The 17,802-nt window shown below is 46.1% G+C and overlaps 1 protein-coding gene and 1 long non-coding RNA gene across 8 annotated transcripts in view; one reads left to right on the top strand and one right to left on the bottom strand.

Annotated features, from left to right (window-relative positions):
- Positions 1-17,802, bottom strand: part of frya (furry homolog a (Drosophila)) — a 59,538-nt gene that overhangs the window by 34,427 nt on the left and 7,309 nt on the right. For 4 of the 7 annotated variants that reach the window (XM_076977343.1, XM_076977339.1, XM_076977340.1 and 1 more), the window contains exons 2-12: positions 8,550-8,740; positions 5,369-5,422; positions 4,099-4,238; positions 3,286-3,376; positions 2,902-2,981; positions 2,739-2,819; positions 1,705-1,873; positions 1,168-1,260; positions 952-1,050; positions 657-758; positions 280-383 (exon numbers count right to left, since the gene is read on the bottom strand). In XM_076977343.1, coding sequence (XP_076833458.1) covers positions 280-383; positions 657-758; positions 952-1,050; positions 1,168-1,260; positions 1,705-1,873; positions 2,739-2,819; positions 2,902-2,981; positions 3,286-3,376; positions 4,099-4,238; positions 5,369-5,422; positions 8,550-8,669 — 1,133 coding nt within the window. In that variant the 5' untranslated portion in view covers positions 8,670-8,740. Of the gene's footprint in view, positions 1-279; positions 384-656; positions 759-951; positions 1,051-1,167; positions 1,261-1,704; positions 1,874-2,738; positions 2,820-2,901; positions 2,982-3,285; positions 3,377-4,098; positions 4,239-5,368; positions 5,423-8,549; positions 8,741-9,989; positions 10,272-14,333; positions 14,473-17,802 lie in introns of those variants that run through there. The other 3 variants (XM_076977342.1, XM_076977345.1, XM_076977341.1) reach the window with 2 other exon arrangements.
- Positions 689-1,758, top strand: LOC143478384 (uncharacterized). Its single transcript, XR_013121735.1, has 3 exons — positions 689-846; positions 1,270-1,353; positions 1,625-1,758. It is a non-coding gene; the product is annotated as an uncharacterized LOC143478384 (long non-coding RNA).

The following is a 17,802-nucleotide window of genomic DNA, read 5'->3' as shown; positions in this document are numbered from 1 at the left end:
TTTCCCTGTTCTCAGCCAACCTGCTGCTCAGGGTGTGTGTGTGTGTGTGTGTGTGTGTGTGTGTGTGTGTATGTGTTGTTACAGGGGGAGTAACAACTTGTTTTTTTATCATAGCACTCTGGCCGTCCCAGACCTTCAGAGAAAGGTGCCATTCATGGGGCTGTTTGCACCCAGGTGACGTAAGTGCTGCTTCTTCTGGGCTGTGCCCACTCCAGGGTCTCTTGGGGGATGAGCTGTTTCCAGGGGCCACCACAGTAGGGCTACATAAAGCACACTTACCCCTGTGTGGCAGTGTTGCTTTCACACTTGATGCGGACCATGTAGACCCACAGGAGACGGTATAAAGACTCCAGAGCCACCCGGGCTGTCTTTGGGTCTTTGCTCTGGAATGTGGAAATGCTGTCATTAATACAGTGCAAAGTGTGTATTTGAATTTATTATGTATCATAAAGGCCTGCATTAAAAAGTGTCTTCTAAATTATTTTAAATATCTCTCAAAGATTAAAAAAACGGTCAAAAGAATTGTAATCACATCTTAATTCTAAAAGAATCCTAACTCCTACTGCCCCTCAGCCTCAATCTGCCCCCCACCGACCCCTCACCTTACCCCACACCCTACTGTAGTAGCATAGCACACAACCGCTCTTCCTCTCTACCTTCATGTTGGACAGACAGCTACTGAGGAAGACGTGCCATCTGTTGAGGAAGAACTGCTTCTGACTGACGCACAGTAAGCAAGTCACCAGCGGGTACAGAGCCTGTACGGAGAGACGGAAGACAATGTTCAGACGCCGCCAGAAACACCTGACAATCGTGTCTGGGCTGCCGGCTAAACAGAAGACTGTGGTATGTAAAACACCTTTTGACATCAAATATGTATAAAACAGCACTTTTCAGGGTGACAAAGGAGGAATAATCCATGATGTTGTTGAGAGGTTATAGACGGCTGACCAGAGAGTGTTTCTTTCTCGTGGACAGGTCCAGTGTAGTTTCGTACAAGCTCTCCACAAAGTTCCTCAGACAAGGAACATTCACCTCATTCTTCACAGCCTGTACAATAGTTTTCACACAAACAGTTTGATATATAAATCAATCCGACGTGTAACACTAGCGCCCAAGGAGGATGACAAAACGTAGAGAGACATAGCAAAGTCTTCTAGTCCTTACCACCGCAACAGGGACCAGGATCTCCACGAAGAGACCAGCCAGGGCATGCTTGATATCTTTGTCTTTCACTTCCAAGAAATACTGTGCACACTCCTGTAACAGAGAACGCGGGTGATAAAGACACAGCCAGGTTCTCCAGGCAAGCACAGACCTATACTGAGGAGGGTGATTTCACTCGGCAACAAGGTAGGGACGCAAAGCCCAGAATATCACGCACACTATCCAATCATAAAAAAAAAAAAAAACATAAATCATACCTAGTTTAAAGTAATCAGGCATGATTATTTATAGTAATCAGAAATTTAAAAACAGACATCATGTATGTATCATAGCTATTTCTAGCAAACATATGATTATTATTACTCATCTTGTAGCTTAACTGTCACCTATAAATTGAGTGTTTAAAGTATTACACTGTGCTGAAACAGTACATTTCCTGTGCTTGAACATGTATTAGGACGTGTTTCACAAGAGCCAGGAAACTTGAGCATCATCCAACTGGTTCACGTCCAACCCACGCTTCCGTCTCTTAATCACCTGCAGGAAGAGAAAGGAGGCTTCGAATTCTTCCACGGGGTACATCTTCACTCTGAAGAACTTCAGGCCCATGATGAGGCTGATCGTGCTCTGGACCACGTAGGGGTTTTGCTCCTTCTGACGCAGTTCCTTCAGCTCCCCCAAGAACTTCTTCTTCACAGCAGGAAACCTTTGATCAGAGAAGAGAGAGGAATCAGAATCTATTTTCATTTTTGATTTTGTTTTTTTGTTTTTTATTGCTTGTCAGATTTGAATTGACGACTTGCACAGATAAAAAGGTTACAGCAAAGTGATTAACTTAAGGCTGTTGTTGTAGTCTATCTGTCACTCGCAGCTCCAGAGTTGAACAAGGTCAGGTCTAGCAATACCTCTGGATGCTGTCAAATCTTACAGCTAGCAGGACACTTCAAAACGTGTCCGAACGTCCCAGGAAAGAAAGCAGACATACGCAGCACGAGGAGATCTATGGCAAACATGGCAAGACGTGTTTCTGTAGAGCAGACTTGGTAATGGAATGAGGTGTACCTTATCTAGATGTTAACCTTCCAGACTTACGGGTCAAGAATTCACACCATGCTCCTAAGAGCTGGACACTGAAACAGAGACTCAGTTCCTGTCCTGGTTTGGACGTCAAAAGCCCAAAGCCTAATACACGCTGACAGCTTGAGCCATTTCCAGGAGAAACAACTACTCCTAGCAACTGCCATGGAAAGTTGTTCATTGTCAGGTCCAGGGCCGGAGTGGGCAATTTTTTCAGCCCGGGAGTTTCGTGCTCAAATCCGGCCCAAAATTATTTTTCCCTCCCAATCGGCCCAAACATGAGCCGGCCCATCGGGAATCCTCCCGAATCTACCGATTAGCCACTCCGGCTCTGGTCAGGTCACAGTCTATGTAGACACACGCCTAGAAGTGATTACTTGCACATATGTGTTTGTGTAAAGCCTGTGGTCTTAGACAGTGTGTTGTGTTACTGGGAAGGAGAATCTAATTCCATCAGATGCCAGTGGCGTGTACGCAGGTAAAGAGGTACTTGCTTTGTCTGTGCCAAGACCCCTATTACTTCTGCATAGAGATCTGCTACAATATGCATGTTGGAGGTGTTGGGACCATGATACCTGGAAGAGCAGAAGAACAGGTCAAACAAGGCAGAAGCTGGGAAAATCAACATGGAGAGAAGCATGTAGAGGAGCATTTTACCCTTCTTTGTATTTAAAGTGCTTGAAAGCCAGATGAATGACTTCATGGACCGACGTGTCTAGGGCTGGGTGGAGAGGCATCTGGAGGGGTGAGGAGAGAGAGAGAGATTTAAAGAGAGAGAGAGGGAGACAGAAAGACAGAGGAAATTTACGGTATATACTTTTCAATGTGCTAGAATTTGTAATAGTATAAAGCACCTATAATCTAGGAACGCCTGAAGTGGCTAGTTATCATGTGTCTGAGTGTTACTGTGAACACCACTGTGTCCCAGCAACCTGTCATGGTGCAGTGAAACTGCATGGGCAGTGGCAGTGTCTTATTGTGTGTTGTTCTGACTGTGCTGAGACGGACGAGCAAACGCAGCGTGTGGCTGTAATGACGTGCCTGCTTTAGAACATCTATGAGGACGAGGGAAAAGATGAAGTCTATGGCCAGATCTCTCCTCTCCAGCAGATAATCCCTCTGCTGTTCGTCACTGGTGAAGACATGAAGAGAGGACAGGAACAGAGCAAGTGAGAGAAGAGGAGATTACGTTCAAGTTCACTTTGCTGATGGGCTGTGTGAAGCTGGCTCTTCATGCTGAGTGATCCCTGATCTCTCAATGATTCCTGAGTGATCTCACAGTGATCCCTGGGTGATCTCACAATTACCCCTGGGTGATCTCAGTGTGATCCCCGAGTGATCTCAGAGCTCAAACTTTGTTCATCCAGTAGAACACAGAGAGAATGCTAATGGGTCGACTCCGACATTTTTCTGTTGGGAGGACTGTTGTACAGTCCACTGCCAAGAAAACACACCCACCCAAACACACCCAAATGCACGTACAAATGGAATACAGTTTAAAAACAGTACAGCTCATTTCTACAAAATGAAGGAAAAACCATTTAAAAAGGCCAGCACTACCCCGTAAATGCATGGGTGTGTCTGCAGCCATTTGAACATACCCTGGACTGCAACTTAGCTCCCCTACAAACTAATCTACACACCGCCCTGTTGACAACTTAAAACTGTCACATCATTATACTGGCAATAACAAACTAAAAAATATTTTGTAATCGTTTGATAGTTTATCTGACACTAACACAAACTAAACTACAACTACAGAACTATAAATTCGTATCAAAAATAAATAAATTAGTATAAAAAAACAGTTTGGCCAGGGTTTGTGGAGAAGGTGGAGTTAGCGTTGTAGCTCACACTCTGGTTTTTGTGCTGGAGCGTGGCGTGTACTCCTGGGACTCGTCGTCCGCCCCACTCTGCCTCCTGTACCAGTCGAACAGCGCACGCAGGAGAGAGGGCAGGCAGTACTCGGCCAGCGAGCTCATGGTGCGGACCAGCTGGAAGACAGACAGATGCAGGAGGTGTTAGACAGGAGGGACGGGTGTGGGAGGAGTGGGGTGAGACAGACGGGGAAGCGGTGTGGAAGGCTGCAGACAAGATGAAGGAAGATGACGGTGAGACGAGATGATGGCAGAATGTGCTGAGATGTGCTAGAAGTTGTGGGTGTGTACATCTGTGACGTAAAAATATGAAGCATCAATCTAACCGGCGAGAAACTAGAAAGAACAGAACAGTGGGAGAAGGGGAGAGAGAGGAGAGGGGAGGAGGAGAGGGGAGGAGAGGGGGGAGGGGAGGGGAGGGGAGATGGGTTGGGTCTCAGGGTAAACACAGTGAGCCCTTCATTCAGTGCTGAGCACAGGGAGAAGAATCCTGTCACTGTGAGGCAGCTGAAAGACCAGGACCACATACACACATACACACACACACGCACGCGCCCGCGCACACACACACACACACACACATACACACACATACACAAACACAACCCTGTGAGCACTGAATAAGCCTGCTGAATACACACACACACACACACACACTCCCATATGTATATGTACATATACATATACATACATATACATATATATATATACATATATATACACATACATACATACACAAATGCATATACAGATATAGACCTAGCATGATGTATAGCCAAACTGAAATCAACTGACAAAAAGAGGTGTGTCACTTTTAATGAAGGAAATATTGATGGCCACAAAGTTTGGCCACAAACACGCATCATTCTATTTCTGTCTGCACATTATTTTATACAACCATTCGTTCATCTTGTATCACTGTAAGTTCGTCCTCGAGGACTCGAGCCCCACAATTCCAGTTATTTCAATCTTGAGCATATGTCAGTGGGCCAGACAGATCTATAAGCATTTCAATAATTTATGAAGCCTGATTAATCTTTGGCTCAGCAGGTCACTCTAAAAGGCTCCTGTCTGCATGCACTGACATTTGTTCAAATATAGCCTGTGTGTATATATACGTGTGTGTGTGTGTGTGTGTGTGTGTGTGTGTGTGTGTGTGTGTGTGTGTATCAACCCATCTTCCCATCTTTAGATACATTTAAAAAACAGAATTAAAGATATGATGGGGCAAAGTGCACTTAACCTACTTGGTCAAACTGTGGATCCTCGCCCTTCTGAAGTGATTTGGTTAATGGCTTCTCCTATGAAAATACAAATCTGGGTCAGGTGATGTCTCAAAAAAGCATTGCAATATTAAGATCAGCACAGTAAACCAGTTGAACAGAAGTTCATAACACGAACCCTTCTAGTACACAAATCTCTCAGCCTCTGTTTTTAAAGTAACTATCAAATAAAATACACAGCATTACAAGACCTCTCACATAAAGGAGGCACAGGTTGGTTTTCAGGGTATGTATTATAGTATGATAGTATGTAGCATGATAGTATGTATTAGTGAAATCTCTGGTCACAACCTTTCCACCTTAACAAAAGGTTATCCTGGAATGTCTATGGTGAGCGATTTTGCCTGACAGGAGCTGTCTTTTGATTCCCGGACAGACGGCTCACACTCTTTGCTGCTGGGGTTTTTCAGAAACACACACACACACACACACACACGAGACGTCAGATCACACAGTTTTGTCCACTTTGACTTTGGTAAGGGCCACAGTGAACATGTCTCCTGGACAGACCAGACAGGATGTGCAGACAGCCCGATGAATCCCGGTCCTCCTCTTTCCGGTCAGTAAGGGTGCCTTTAAGTTTGGGGCTCATAAATATTTCACTTGAAAGTGATTTGAGAGCAAAATTGATTTTGTTCACGTTTGAAGAATGCAAAGTGTCCCTTTCAGAAATGAACGCCCTTTCTTATGGGGTTAATGCAGCCAACATACTGTGGTGCATTTATGAGCAGACATTACAGATTTAGCAATCCCAGAGAGCAGAGCCATTATGCTTGTGAGTCAACATGAAACTACTTTCTCAACAACAATAAAAACTACAGGAAGGAGAGCTGCGATTAAAACAAAACAAAGTCGAAAAGCTTTTACTGCACTACCCATGTACACATGCTGCCTCTCTCACCCACAAACCTATTGTACGGTGGGGCTGTGGGGTGGTGTTGCACGACGGTGCTGTATGATGGCGTTGTACGATGTTATTGTACGATATTGTTGTACGATGTTGTTGTACGATGGTGCGGTGTTGTATGGTGGCGTTGCACGGTGCACTGAACCTGAAATGTTACCATGGATACCTATAGACGTGGAATGCAGTGGTCTATCAAACCGGGGGGATCATGACCTCTGGGCCCAACTCTCCAAACAAACCTCATGTTTTTATGTTCCATGTTTTTGCAGCTATCATTATCAATCACTTCAAAAAATCTTTGGCCAAAGAAGAAGAGAACATGATATTGTCACTTCTGGTGTCACTTCAGGGGCCACTGGTGCTCTATACAAAGAGACCTTTCTGTGCTAACACCAGTCTGCCTTGTGTTTAGGGTTGCCACCTGTCCCGGTTTTCCCGGGACTGTCCCGGTTTTCCTTCTTTTTAATATTCACACCCCACCCCCCGTTCGCGTATGACAGTGTCCTTGTTTTTTGTCAGACCTAGGTAGCAACCCTACTTGTGTTTAGCTAAAGCTTAGCATTTCCATGTTAGCGTACCTGCTCAACATATATGGCAGGAACATCTGTCTGCCAACTGGTGACAATAACCTGTTTAATAATCACTCTCCCTCAGCTCCAGTCAGTACCTTAAATATCTTTTTAATGAGCTGTTTAAAACAACATATTATCACTGACATCAAATTATAAATAGACTGGCAGTATAGGTTAGCTAGCCTGTAACGAATTTAGTTCAGCTTTCAAGTCAACACCGAAATCCATGACTGCCTTCATTTACTATGATTTAACCTTTGACTGATACTAACTTAAATATTATTTCCATTTGGGGTAATACAGTAGTATAGTTAGCAACAACTACCACCACAATGTGAACATTGAAGACTATTTCAAATGGCTTTTCCTGAAAAGAACCGCCACCCTTTTCGATGGCGGTCTGTAGTGTGAGCGTCCAGAAGCAGCAGAAATGCTGTGTCACTCGGAGTGAGGCACCCGAGTCTTGTGTTTGCCTCACAGTGTATTTCTGGTCCTGAGGGGAGCTGGCAGGGCCCACAGCCGTAATCTCGTCATGCCACGGCTGCCTCAAGCCCAACCAGCTGGCATCAGAGCCTCCACCCTGCCTCTCTCTGCTCTCCACCCTGCCTCTCTCTGCTCTCCACCCTGCCTCTCTCTGCCCTCCACCCTGACATCTGTTTTTGTGCCCAGGCTTAACGGATCCCTGGCAGGCCGACCCCCTCATAGCTCTCCCAGGACGGCAGTCACACAATCAGCCAGGAGAGATTTGAGCTGCAGTGACGAGTGGCCAGGGGGACCAGACTCAGCGAGGTCTGGATCGAGCCAGCGCCACGGGCAAGTGTAAGACTCTGAAGTTCAGAGCTGCAGAAATATGTATTCACATGAATCAATGACACTCTGTTCCATTAGTCAGCCTGATTCAGTCTCTCCTGGAAATGTCAATTTTAAAATAAATACATATGGAATATTAAGTTACTCCTTTACCCTGGTTCTGTCTTCAGTTCTTACAAAATAAAATCAATTGCAGGGTTATGCATTGATTTTCTTTCTCTTTTAGGAAAGTTAAAATCTCATTTCTAGCTGAAAAGGGAGCCATCCTCCCCTGGTGACTGTGTTGTTCAAGTCATGGGTGTTTCTGCTCATGGGTGTTTCTGCTCGGTACCTCCTGGATTCATGCCTGTTAATTTGGGGAATGTAAAAATTCCCTTATTTCCTGGTCTGCTCTCCACTTTGCCAGAGTCTGTTGGATGTTGATGTCACTATGCAAAGATTTGCTTGAAACAATGCAAAGCCTAACCACTAAACGCATGTCCGCATTTTCTTTGACAAGTGCTTGTTTCTTCATTCTGCAAATGAGGAACACACCACACAGAGTAAAATAGCCCACAAAAAACCTCGACCTGCGTCATTTGCGTTCCAGCACTGCACACGGCGAACCGACGGCTTGACCCTCAGACATCAGTGACTCACCGCGGAGACAGAGGAGGCTGTGAATACGCATAGCACTCAAAGAACCTGGTTCATCAAATATCTCAGCAGGCCTCGGTTCACACCTCAGCTTAAACTCTAGAACTACTTAAAAAAAAATTATATTTTAAAAAAGCAACAAGGCACAAGTCACTTGAAGAACTGGTGGCTGTGTTCTTGTGAGGTCACCCAAGGGCATCGCGATGTTTGACACACTCACCAGAGGCTCCGCCATGATGATGCAAATCTTGCGCTCTGACATGATGGTGAAGTTGACAAAGAGACTCTTGAGGACATATTCGCCCGGCCGGCTCTCTGGGTCCACGCTGATGGGGGTCATGGCTGGGAGGCCCTTCTCACCCAGGGAGGAGCACACAGGGACCACCGGGGACTTGCTATATCCGGGGGAGGCTGTGAAAGGAAACGCACGCTGGTTACCACCCCTGTTTAGGTCCTTCTAGAAGGGCCTGAGGAAGCTTGGCACACAGGAGCTGAACAGGTTCTCAGTGTTCATCTGAGACGTCAAAAAACAAATTACATTTGATATTTCTCCTCTTTTGTCACTGAAATGACACATTAACCCATGTGCTGCTCTGGAAATGACAAAAGAGGAAAAAAGTATCAGTTCAGTATGACTTAGTCATGTCTCTCTCTATCTCTCTGTCTCTCTCTCTGTCTCTCTCTCTCTCGCCTCGACACCCTGACCTCTCTTATCTCAGCGCAGGCAAACGGAAGTGAAACATCCAGACACAAAGCAGCTGTTCTCATTCTGAAACATGACATCATTACCCTGCAAGGCTAAATGAGTTCATCCTCTCAAACCCCGGAGACTAATATCAAAAGGAAAGGTCAAAGGGCATTCAATAAAAGCAGCAAATGTTTGATACGGTGAAAACTGGTTGGATGGGAAAACACTAAATAATTTACACATTTGAAAGTGCCACAGTGCAGCTCACCTGACTAGAACAAGCTGCACCATTATGAACATAATAACCATCTGATTCTGTGTGGGTCTAACAGCATGATAGCACATCATCACCTGAAGAATTCATTCATTCGTTCATTCATTCATTCGTTCATACATTCATGGTTTGCATATACACTTTTACAACAGTACAGGTAAGCATATGCACTAGCAATGACTGAAAATAAAACATGTTTATTCTACATATAAGCTCCAAAACAGAACACATATTAAATAATACAGACATGATAGCACAAGCAGCCCATGATAAAGTTACACACTGTAACACAAGCAGTACATTAGCAGAAGATTAAGCTCAACAGTGTTGTCCAACGTTCCTGAAATGTTCCAAACGGAGCTCGTTAGTGTGAGAAGGTCTGCAGGTGTGGGCGGAGGCACAGTGTACCCCCCTGAAGTGTCTGTCTATCTATCACTGTCCCTGAGACTCTCTCTTCTCCTCTCTCTCCCTCTCTCTCTTTCCCTCTAAACCTTCTTGTCTTTTCCTCTCTCTCCTTCTCTCTCTCTCCCACTGTCTCTACATCTCTCTCCTTCTCTCTTTCTCTCCCTCTCTTCCGCACATTCCAGTTTTGGTTGGCATTTCCATCGTGTGCATTACCCCTCTTCCTGAACTATCAGGTAGGGAATGTGCCTGTCTGTCTATCCCTCCTTGTCTCTCCCAGAGCTGGCCACACATACCCAGACCTCTGATGAAGCTGACCACGCTGGCTTTGCTCCAGCACACGGCCGTGCCGTCCACGGTGGCGCACTGGGGGACGCTGTCCATGCCGGCCGCGTCTTCACATCACACGTCCTTATCGCCCGCTGCCGCAGGGACCCTGCTTCGTAGCGGGGCTACGTGGTGGGCAGGGGGGCGCCGCTCGCCCAGGGTACCCGTGACGGCTCGTCTGGAGGGCCCGGTTCCTCCAGAACGCCGTCTGCGCAAATGAGTTCTGTTCGTGGCTTCTCAGAGAGAAGGTCAGGTTGGAATTTTTAGCTGGAGGGTCGAGACTCCTGACGGGCTGTCCTGGCATAGACACAGCTCTATATTTATCCTTGGGTACACGCGATACTGACAGATTAACCCACCCCACCTCTGACCAGCAGTGTAAACACCTCCCTATGACACACACACACACTCACACACACACACACACACACACACACACGTCATAAAAACAGCTATTCAGTCCCTGAAAGTCTGCAGGGCAACAGAACTGCACTCTAATTCCCCTCTAGGAAACATTTCTAAAGTAAAACAGAACAATGTAAACTTGAAAGGAATTAAATTATATGCTTTGTTTGTTAGATGTAACAGACTACCAGTAAGCCCCTGTTCCTAAAGAGAATTATGTCTGTACAAATTATGCAAGATAGTTAGCACCCTGCTGGGCCAGTAACAGCACCAGCAGTCCTTGTGTGTGTGTGTGTGTGTGTGTGTGTGTGTGTGTGTGTGTGTGTGTGTGTGTGTGTGTGTGTGTGTGTGTGTGTGTGTGTGTGTGTGTGTGTGTGTGTGTGTGTGTGACTAAACTAACCAGAGACCATACATGTGACTAGCTCAGAGAGAGCATTACATCAGTGTTTAGCAGAGGAGGAACTGACTGCTCTCAAAGGCACCAGAGCTCAGAGTCTTAACAACGCCTCTGTTCTCCTCATACACACACACACACACACACACACACACACACACACACACACACACACACGGTGCACACACATGAACACACACACACACAAGTGCACACGCATGCACACGCAAAAACACACATGTGAACGCACACTCATGCCAAAAATCAAACAAGCTATGCGTTGTTCCCTGTTTAAACTTCTCCTAAAACAAGCCTGGGAAAAATACCCTTACACAAACACCCCTCTACACACCGCAGGACGTCAATGCCAGAAATGATCTTCTACAGTTATATTCAGTATTTTCAGGAAATGCATAATTATAAATATATGAGAACTCTTACATCCTCTCCATTCTCAAGATGTTTATCAACGTTTTGCATTCAAAGCCAACGTCTAGCCCACACACTGGAGAGTGAGGGCTTGGAGCTACTGAAGTTCTCACACTCTGGTGTGTTCTTAGAGTGAGTCTTGGTCTTGGTGGAGGTTACTCATTACATCTGCACAGTCAGTGTGTATTCTACCTATAGCATACTGCAATGTATGATATGGCAATGTCATATTTTACATTATTTCTGGTTATAATATGTGCAGTATCAGCCACAGTAGTTTCTTACCCTATAATATATCAAATGAACACTCCACTTATTATTTTGTGTTGATAAGCAATCTATCAATATATCTCAAAAATGTTTCACCTTTACATTTTTAAGACATTCCCAGAAGAGACATATTTCAATTATATTATTGTCAGAGTCACATTCTAATTACATTTTTCTTTTCTTTTGACAAGGATATCAGTGACATATGCATTTGAATTTCACAGCATAGAACCAGGATCAGAGCATTTCCAGGGTAACGGCCACATCAGGCAGGGTTCTAGAACCAGGATCAGAGCATTTCCAGGGTAACGCCCACTTCAGGCAGGGTTCTAGAACCAGGATCAAAGCATTTCCAGGGTAATGCCCACTTCAGGCAGGGTTTTAGAACCAGGATCAAAGCATTTCCAGGGTAATGCCCACTTCAGGCAGGGTTCTAGAACCAGGATCAAAGCATTTCCAGGGTAACGCCCACTTCAGGCAGGGTTCTAGAACCAGGATCAGAGCATTTCCAGGGTAACGCCCACTTCAGGCAGGGTTCTAGAACCAGGATCAAAGCATTTCCAGGGTAATGCCCACTTCAGGCAGGGTTTTAGAACCAGGATCAAAGCATTTCCAGGGTAATGCCCACTTCAGGCAGGGTTCTAGAACCAGGATCAGAGCATTTTCAGGGTAACGCCCACATCAGGCAGGTTTTCTAGAAACAGGATCAAAGCATTTCCAGGGTAACGCCCACTTCAGGCAGGGTTCTAGAACCAGGATCAGAGTATTTCTAGGACAACGCCATAACTTAATTATAAAGCATATGTTAATTGCAAAGGATTTATTGAAAAGCGCTAGTTTCATTCATTCATTCAATCCTTGTGATCTCAGCACTGTGTGGAGATGAGAACCCAAGATGAATGTTCACATTCAGGGAGATCCCACCCATACCAGCACAAGAGTTTCTTTTTCATGTCATCCAGGACCATCTGTTAGAACTCCAGTAATAAAGTAAGGTGCTACTAAAGAGTTGTAAAAGATGCTGTTGAAAACAGGTGCCGAGTCATTGTGACACTGCACGAAGACCATCAGTCACGCATCTAAATGTTATAGACATGTCTGATACAGTTAAAGACAACAGCATTCAGTTTTAGTCAGATACGTATATTGTGGGGACGGCATGGTGACTTGTGTGTCTGTGACCTAGGTTTGATTCACAGCCTGCCTGCTGTCTGGGCGAAGTTTACCCGTTCTCTTTGTACCTGCGTGGGGTTTCTACGGCGACTCCGGTTTCCTCGCACATTCCAAAGATGTGCGTGTTGGGTCGACTGGCGTCTCTAAATTGGCCTGGTGTGAACGAGTGGGTGTGCGTCTGTGTGCGTCTGCCCTGTGATGGGATTCTTCTCCAGTTATTTACTGCCGAAACAGATTATGGCCCTTCGAGGCTGAACTGGGTTTAGAAGACAAATGAACGAACATATTTTGTTTTGAGAGAGATTATTCTTTAGTTCTAAATGGAAGACAGCATCAGATGGACAAATACTGAATGATGTTTAAGCAGTCTGACATGATTCAGGCTGATAAGAGGAGGAGTAGGGCAGAAAAGATGATGATGAAGATCCATTGTCTTGACAATACATCGCTACCTTAAAACTCATTTAATGGTGCATAGATCCCTATATTGACGCTAACACGATGTCCTCAGCAGATCAGTGGTTTTATAGGCTAAGCATCTTCAGCAAGCTCTCTCTCTCCCTCCCTCTCTCTCTCTCTCACTCTCTCCCTCTCTCTCTCCTTACCCCTACTCCTAGACCTCACTCTTCCTCCCGATTACTGTATTATCAGGGCGAGCAGCATGGGATACTGATGGAACAGAATGGGAAATGACAACAAACTGGAGAAGAAAGGAAATAGATTTACTTTCTATCTCTCTTTCTTACAGGTGAAAAAACAACATTCAAGTCAGCAATGCAGAATACAGACACCTCAGATTTCTGGGTCTTCACTAGAGAACCCTCAACAAGTTCCACGCTGCACAGCCTCCTGTCTGCTGATTGGCCGAGGGCTGACCATCCTCCACAGCTGATTGGTGGAGAGAAGCTGGTGAGCAGGAGCAGCTGATGTTGTTGTGGGGATCACTCTGTGTCCCGGAACACTGGAGAATTATCGCGCATTAGCGGTGAACATGAATCGGGTGCTACACAGCTATACCTCCGCCACCCTGAGCTGTGCTCGAGTTCAAAACAGAGAGCAAAACAAGACATACAGAGATATAACAGACTGCATAGACCCTAGATAATGCTGAGACAACAGTGTCCTTCTGGAGATTTATATGTGTGTAAGTGACAAAGTGTAAGACTATAATGAGGGTTATAAGTCCCAGAGATACTCGTTTCGTTTAGTCCCAGAGATACTCGAGATCGTTTAAAAGAGAGTCGGTTTCGCACAAACCACAACGCATGCTGACGACATAACTGCTCGTAAAACTATGACACAAGCCTCCTTCCTCAACCCACGCGTGTGAGAATGAGCCCCACACACAGAGCAGGAACCCTCCTAATCCTGTTAGCCAATCCCTGGACATGACAGGAGCTATTTAAAAATCTCTCCCACACGACTCTGCAACCATGCGGAGGGTCAAAAGAGCAGAAGACGCTGACGACAACAACAACAACAACAACAGGAGCTTTGCAGGCAGCCTGCGGTATCCCCCACATGCCCCCTATCCGGGGTGCACTCCCGCTGGGCCGGGGGGGGGGGGGGGGGGGGGGGGGTCCTCTGAGGGGGGCCCCCCAGTGCAGGCAGTGCAGCTCGGGTTGCGAGGAGAGATACTCACTGCCACTCCACGTCTTCAGCAGAGACCTGATGCTGCTCTCGAAGAAGCCGGAGTCCTGCTGGCTGGTCATGGCTGCGACGCGGCTCTGTCAGTCCGAGCGGAGCGGGGAGTGTTGCTGCGCTCCGGTGCGTGTCTTCAGCCCGGCCCCTCCCCCTCCTCCTCCTCCTCCCCCCCCCCACGACGCCGCTGTCCGACAGCGGTGTGAAACGATAATCGCGCTGAGTTCGCGCTCACGCTGAGACGACACACCGCCCACACCCCCCCTCCCTCCTTCTCTTCCTCCTCTTCTGCTATCTCTCTCCCTCACTCGCCCTGTAGATCTCCCTGTATCTTTGACTCGCACACTGTCTCCTCCCCTCTCAGTCTCTCCCAGACACAGCCTGCCCTTCAAACATCTCTCCAGCCACACGGCTGCTGAGAAACTGCAGGTTGAACAGTGGAGAGAAATCCTCTCACCCAACTGGGTTCATTATAAGCTCAGAGCGCTGCTGTCTCAAGGCAGATAGCGAACGCTCACACGCTCACAGACTGCGTGAAGGCAGCCCACCTGAAGGACCAGGTTCTTCTGACCAGACAGCAGAAAGCACCTCACAGCAGGGACCAGCTGTTCTCCAGAACATCTAACATCCGTGTGGAGATGCCATGTCTGCTTCAGCGGTGCGCTGTCGGCATGTCAAAACTCAATATCTCCAGAAGCAGCAACGACGGCGATTATGAGAAGAATGCGGCCCCTCGTTCATCAGCGGCCTGACCTGGAACGGAAGACGTTGCAGACTCCAAGAGGGCAAATTCCGCGTGTCAGTCAGATGTCAGTCAAAGCGGGAGAAGCCGGAGCAGATCTGATGCATGCAGGCTTGCGTGAAGAACAGACCATCTGCTCACTGTCACCCATTTTACTGCTGACAGAAAAAAAAGGTGCAAAGGAGAAAAGGAGGCATATCTCCTCCACCCAAACCCCAGGGGAAATCACTGATCACAGGTTGCAATATCTCCTCCACCCAAACCCCAGGGGAAATCGCTGATCGATGCCGCCCTACTACTGAGATTTGGTTGAAAACGCAGACACCCCAATGCAGCGTCTCTCACGGGAATCCAGAGCTCAGACGTGTCGAGCTAAACTCAACACACATACATTCAACACATTCCTGATTCAGTCTGTGCGTCACAAAACCTTCAAACTTTTGCCGACTGCTCCGGTTCATGGCTCCGGTCAGTGCTCCCCTTCTTCAAGTGCAGTAGAGGCGAGACTGGGGTCGTAAGGGAGCGCGAACGCGGGGGAAGGAGCGCCCCCCCCTCGCGCCATTGTTCAAACGCAAGCGGAAGTCCTACTGCGGCTCTAATAAATGGAGGAAATCCTTATCTGAGTTCAGGCATTTGAATCCACCTCCACAGGAACGTCTCTCTAGCTGCTGTTGTTATTTCAACGAAAGATTTTGGGGCTTAAAACATAAGACATAAAAAACGTTACATTGTGCGAGATGGGACAGCATTTATGAACATGTGCACTCATCAATGGAATGGATTATTAATAGAAGTTTTGTGGAAAAAAACAAAGTGGTTACTATGGCAAAGCAGGACTGAGGAGTAGAGATGGTGTGTTGCAAAAGTTCTGGTGTTATAGTGCAATAATTGCATAGTCAAAATAGTTCTTGTTTTTTTCATTTATTCATTTTTTTCTACTCCTGAATGAAGTCGGCATATTTCATCCTGGCTTGTGTTCAGTACCACCTGTAAACCTGTAACCACATTCCCCCTGTTCCTTCTGTCCTTTTTCTATTGGACTGAAATCGGAGCATCAACAATATTATGGACCAGTACCTCAGTTTTATAGATCAGTTGTGTGTGTGTGTGTGTGTGTGTGTGTGTGTGTGTGTGTGTGTGTGTATATATATATATATGAATATAGGATTATGAATATAATGACTGAATGCTCTAAAACAATATGCCTCTTCATTAAATGCTCTCAGTTTACAGGTTGTTTAGCTTGTAGATTTCTAGCTGATCTCAGGACAGTAGTGCTACTCTCATCAGATTGGTGTATCACTACTCAGGGCCTTGGATAGGCCAGAGTAATTCCTAATTCCCTCACCAAATGATCTACTTTTCTTTTCCTCCAAACCATTAAGCCACGGTTTAAGGTGGTTGAGGACAGACATAAAATGCCCCACATGGTATAAAACAGTAAAGTGCTAATATCGCACATGAGCAGAGCTGCCAACAGCTCTCCACACAGCACTGGAGATTAGGAATATCTACAGATTACACAGCACTGGAGATTAGGAATATCTACAGATTACACAGCACTGGAGATTAGGAATATCTACAGATTACACAGCACTGGAGATCAGGAATATCTACAGATTACACAGCACTGGAGATTAGGAATATCTACAGATTACACAGCACTGGAGATCAGGAATATCTACAGTGTACACAGCACTGGAGATCAGGAATATCTACAGTGTACACAGCACTGGAGATCAGGAATATCTACAGTGTACACAGCACTGGAGATCAGGAATATCTACAGTGTACACAGCACTGGTTTCATCACTGCAGTGTCAGTACGGTAGTGGAGCCGTCCCCTCATAAAGACACAAGCTATTACACAACTGCTCACCCTACCTGGACGTCAAAGAGTGTCATGAACGCAAATCACAAACAGAAGGGAAATATCACAAAACTGAAAGATATTTTCACTTGCAACTATGAAATCTGTTTGGTTGTGTATCTGTTTGCTTGTGCATCTGTTGGGTTGTGTATCTGTTTGCTTGTGTATCTGTTGGGTTGTGCATCTGTTGGGTTGTGTATCTGTTTGCTTGTGTATCTGTTGGGTTGTGCATCTGTTGGGTTGTGTATCTGTTTGCTTGTGTATCTGTTTGCTTGTATATCTGTTTAGACACCTGCACCATGTGATCTGCACTGGACAAGCCCTCGTGTGTAAGGTGTCTGAAGGACAGAGAGTGGGCTACTCTGAAGAGCCAAATTAATTAATTAATAACAGCATTTAAATAAATTAATAAGAGAATTTTTATAAATTACTAACAGCATTTTAATCAATGAAAAAAACATTTACCAGTAATCTAATCTATTAATAAGCATTTTTGAGCTCCAGTGAGGAATGTGAAGCAGGTCTGACCGAAGCAGACATGGCTGTGGTATATCTGAACAAACTACACCTCCCTCAGTGCCTTCTCTCCTCCGTACGGCTCACTCTCTCTCTTCTCCCTACGGCTCCATCTCTCTCTCCTCCCTACGGCTCCCTCTCTCTCTCCTCCCTACGGCTCCCTCTCTCTCTCCTCCCTCCACTCATTCTCCCTCTCTCTTTCCCTCCCTCTCTCTCTCCTCCCTACGGCTCCATCTCTATCTCCTCCCTACGGCTCCCTCTCTCTCTCCTCCTTCCACTCATTCTACCTCTCTCTCCCTCCCTCCCTCTTTCTCCCTTCCTCTCTCTCTCCCCTACTCTCCA

The sequence above is a fragment of the Brachyhypopomus gauderio genome, chromosome 16, assembly GCF_052324685.1.
Source record: "Brachyhypopomus gauderio isolate BG-103 chromosome 16, BGAUD_0.2, whole genome shotgun sequence".
NCBI lineage: Eukaryota > Metazoa > Chordata > Actinopteri > Gymnotiformes > Hypopomidae > Brachyhypopomus > Brachyhypopomus gauderio.
The sequence above is the reverse complement of the archived record's forward strand: the minus strand, read 5'-3'. Positions and strand labels throughout refer to the sequence as shown.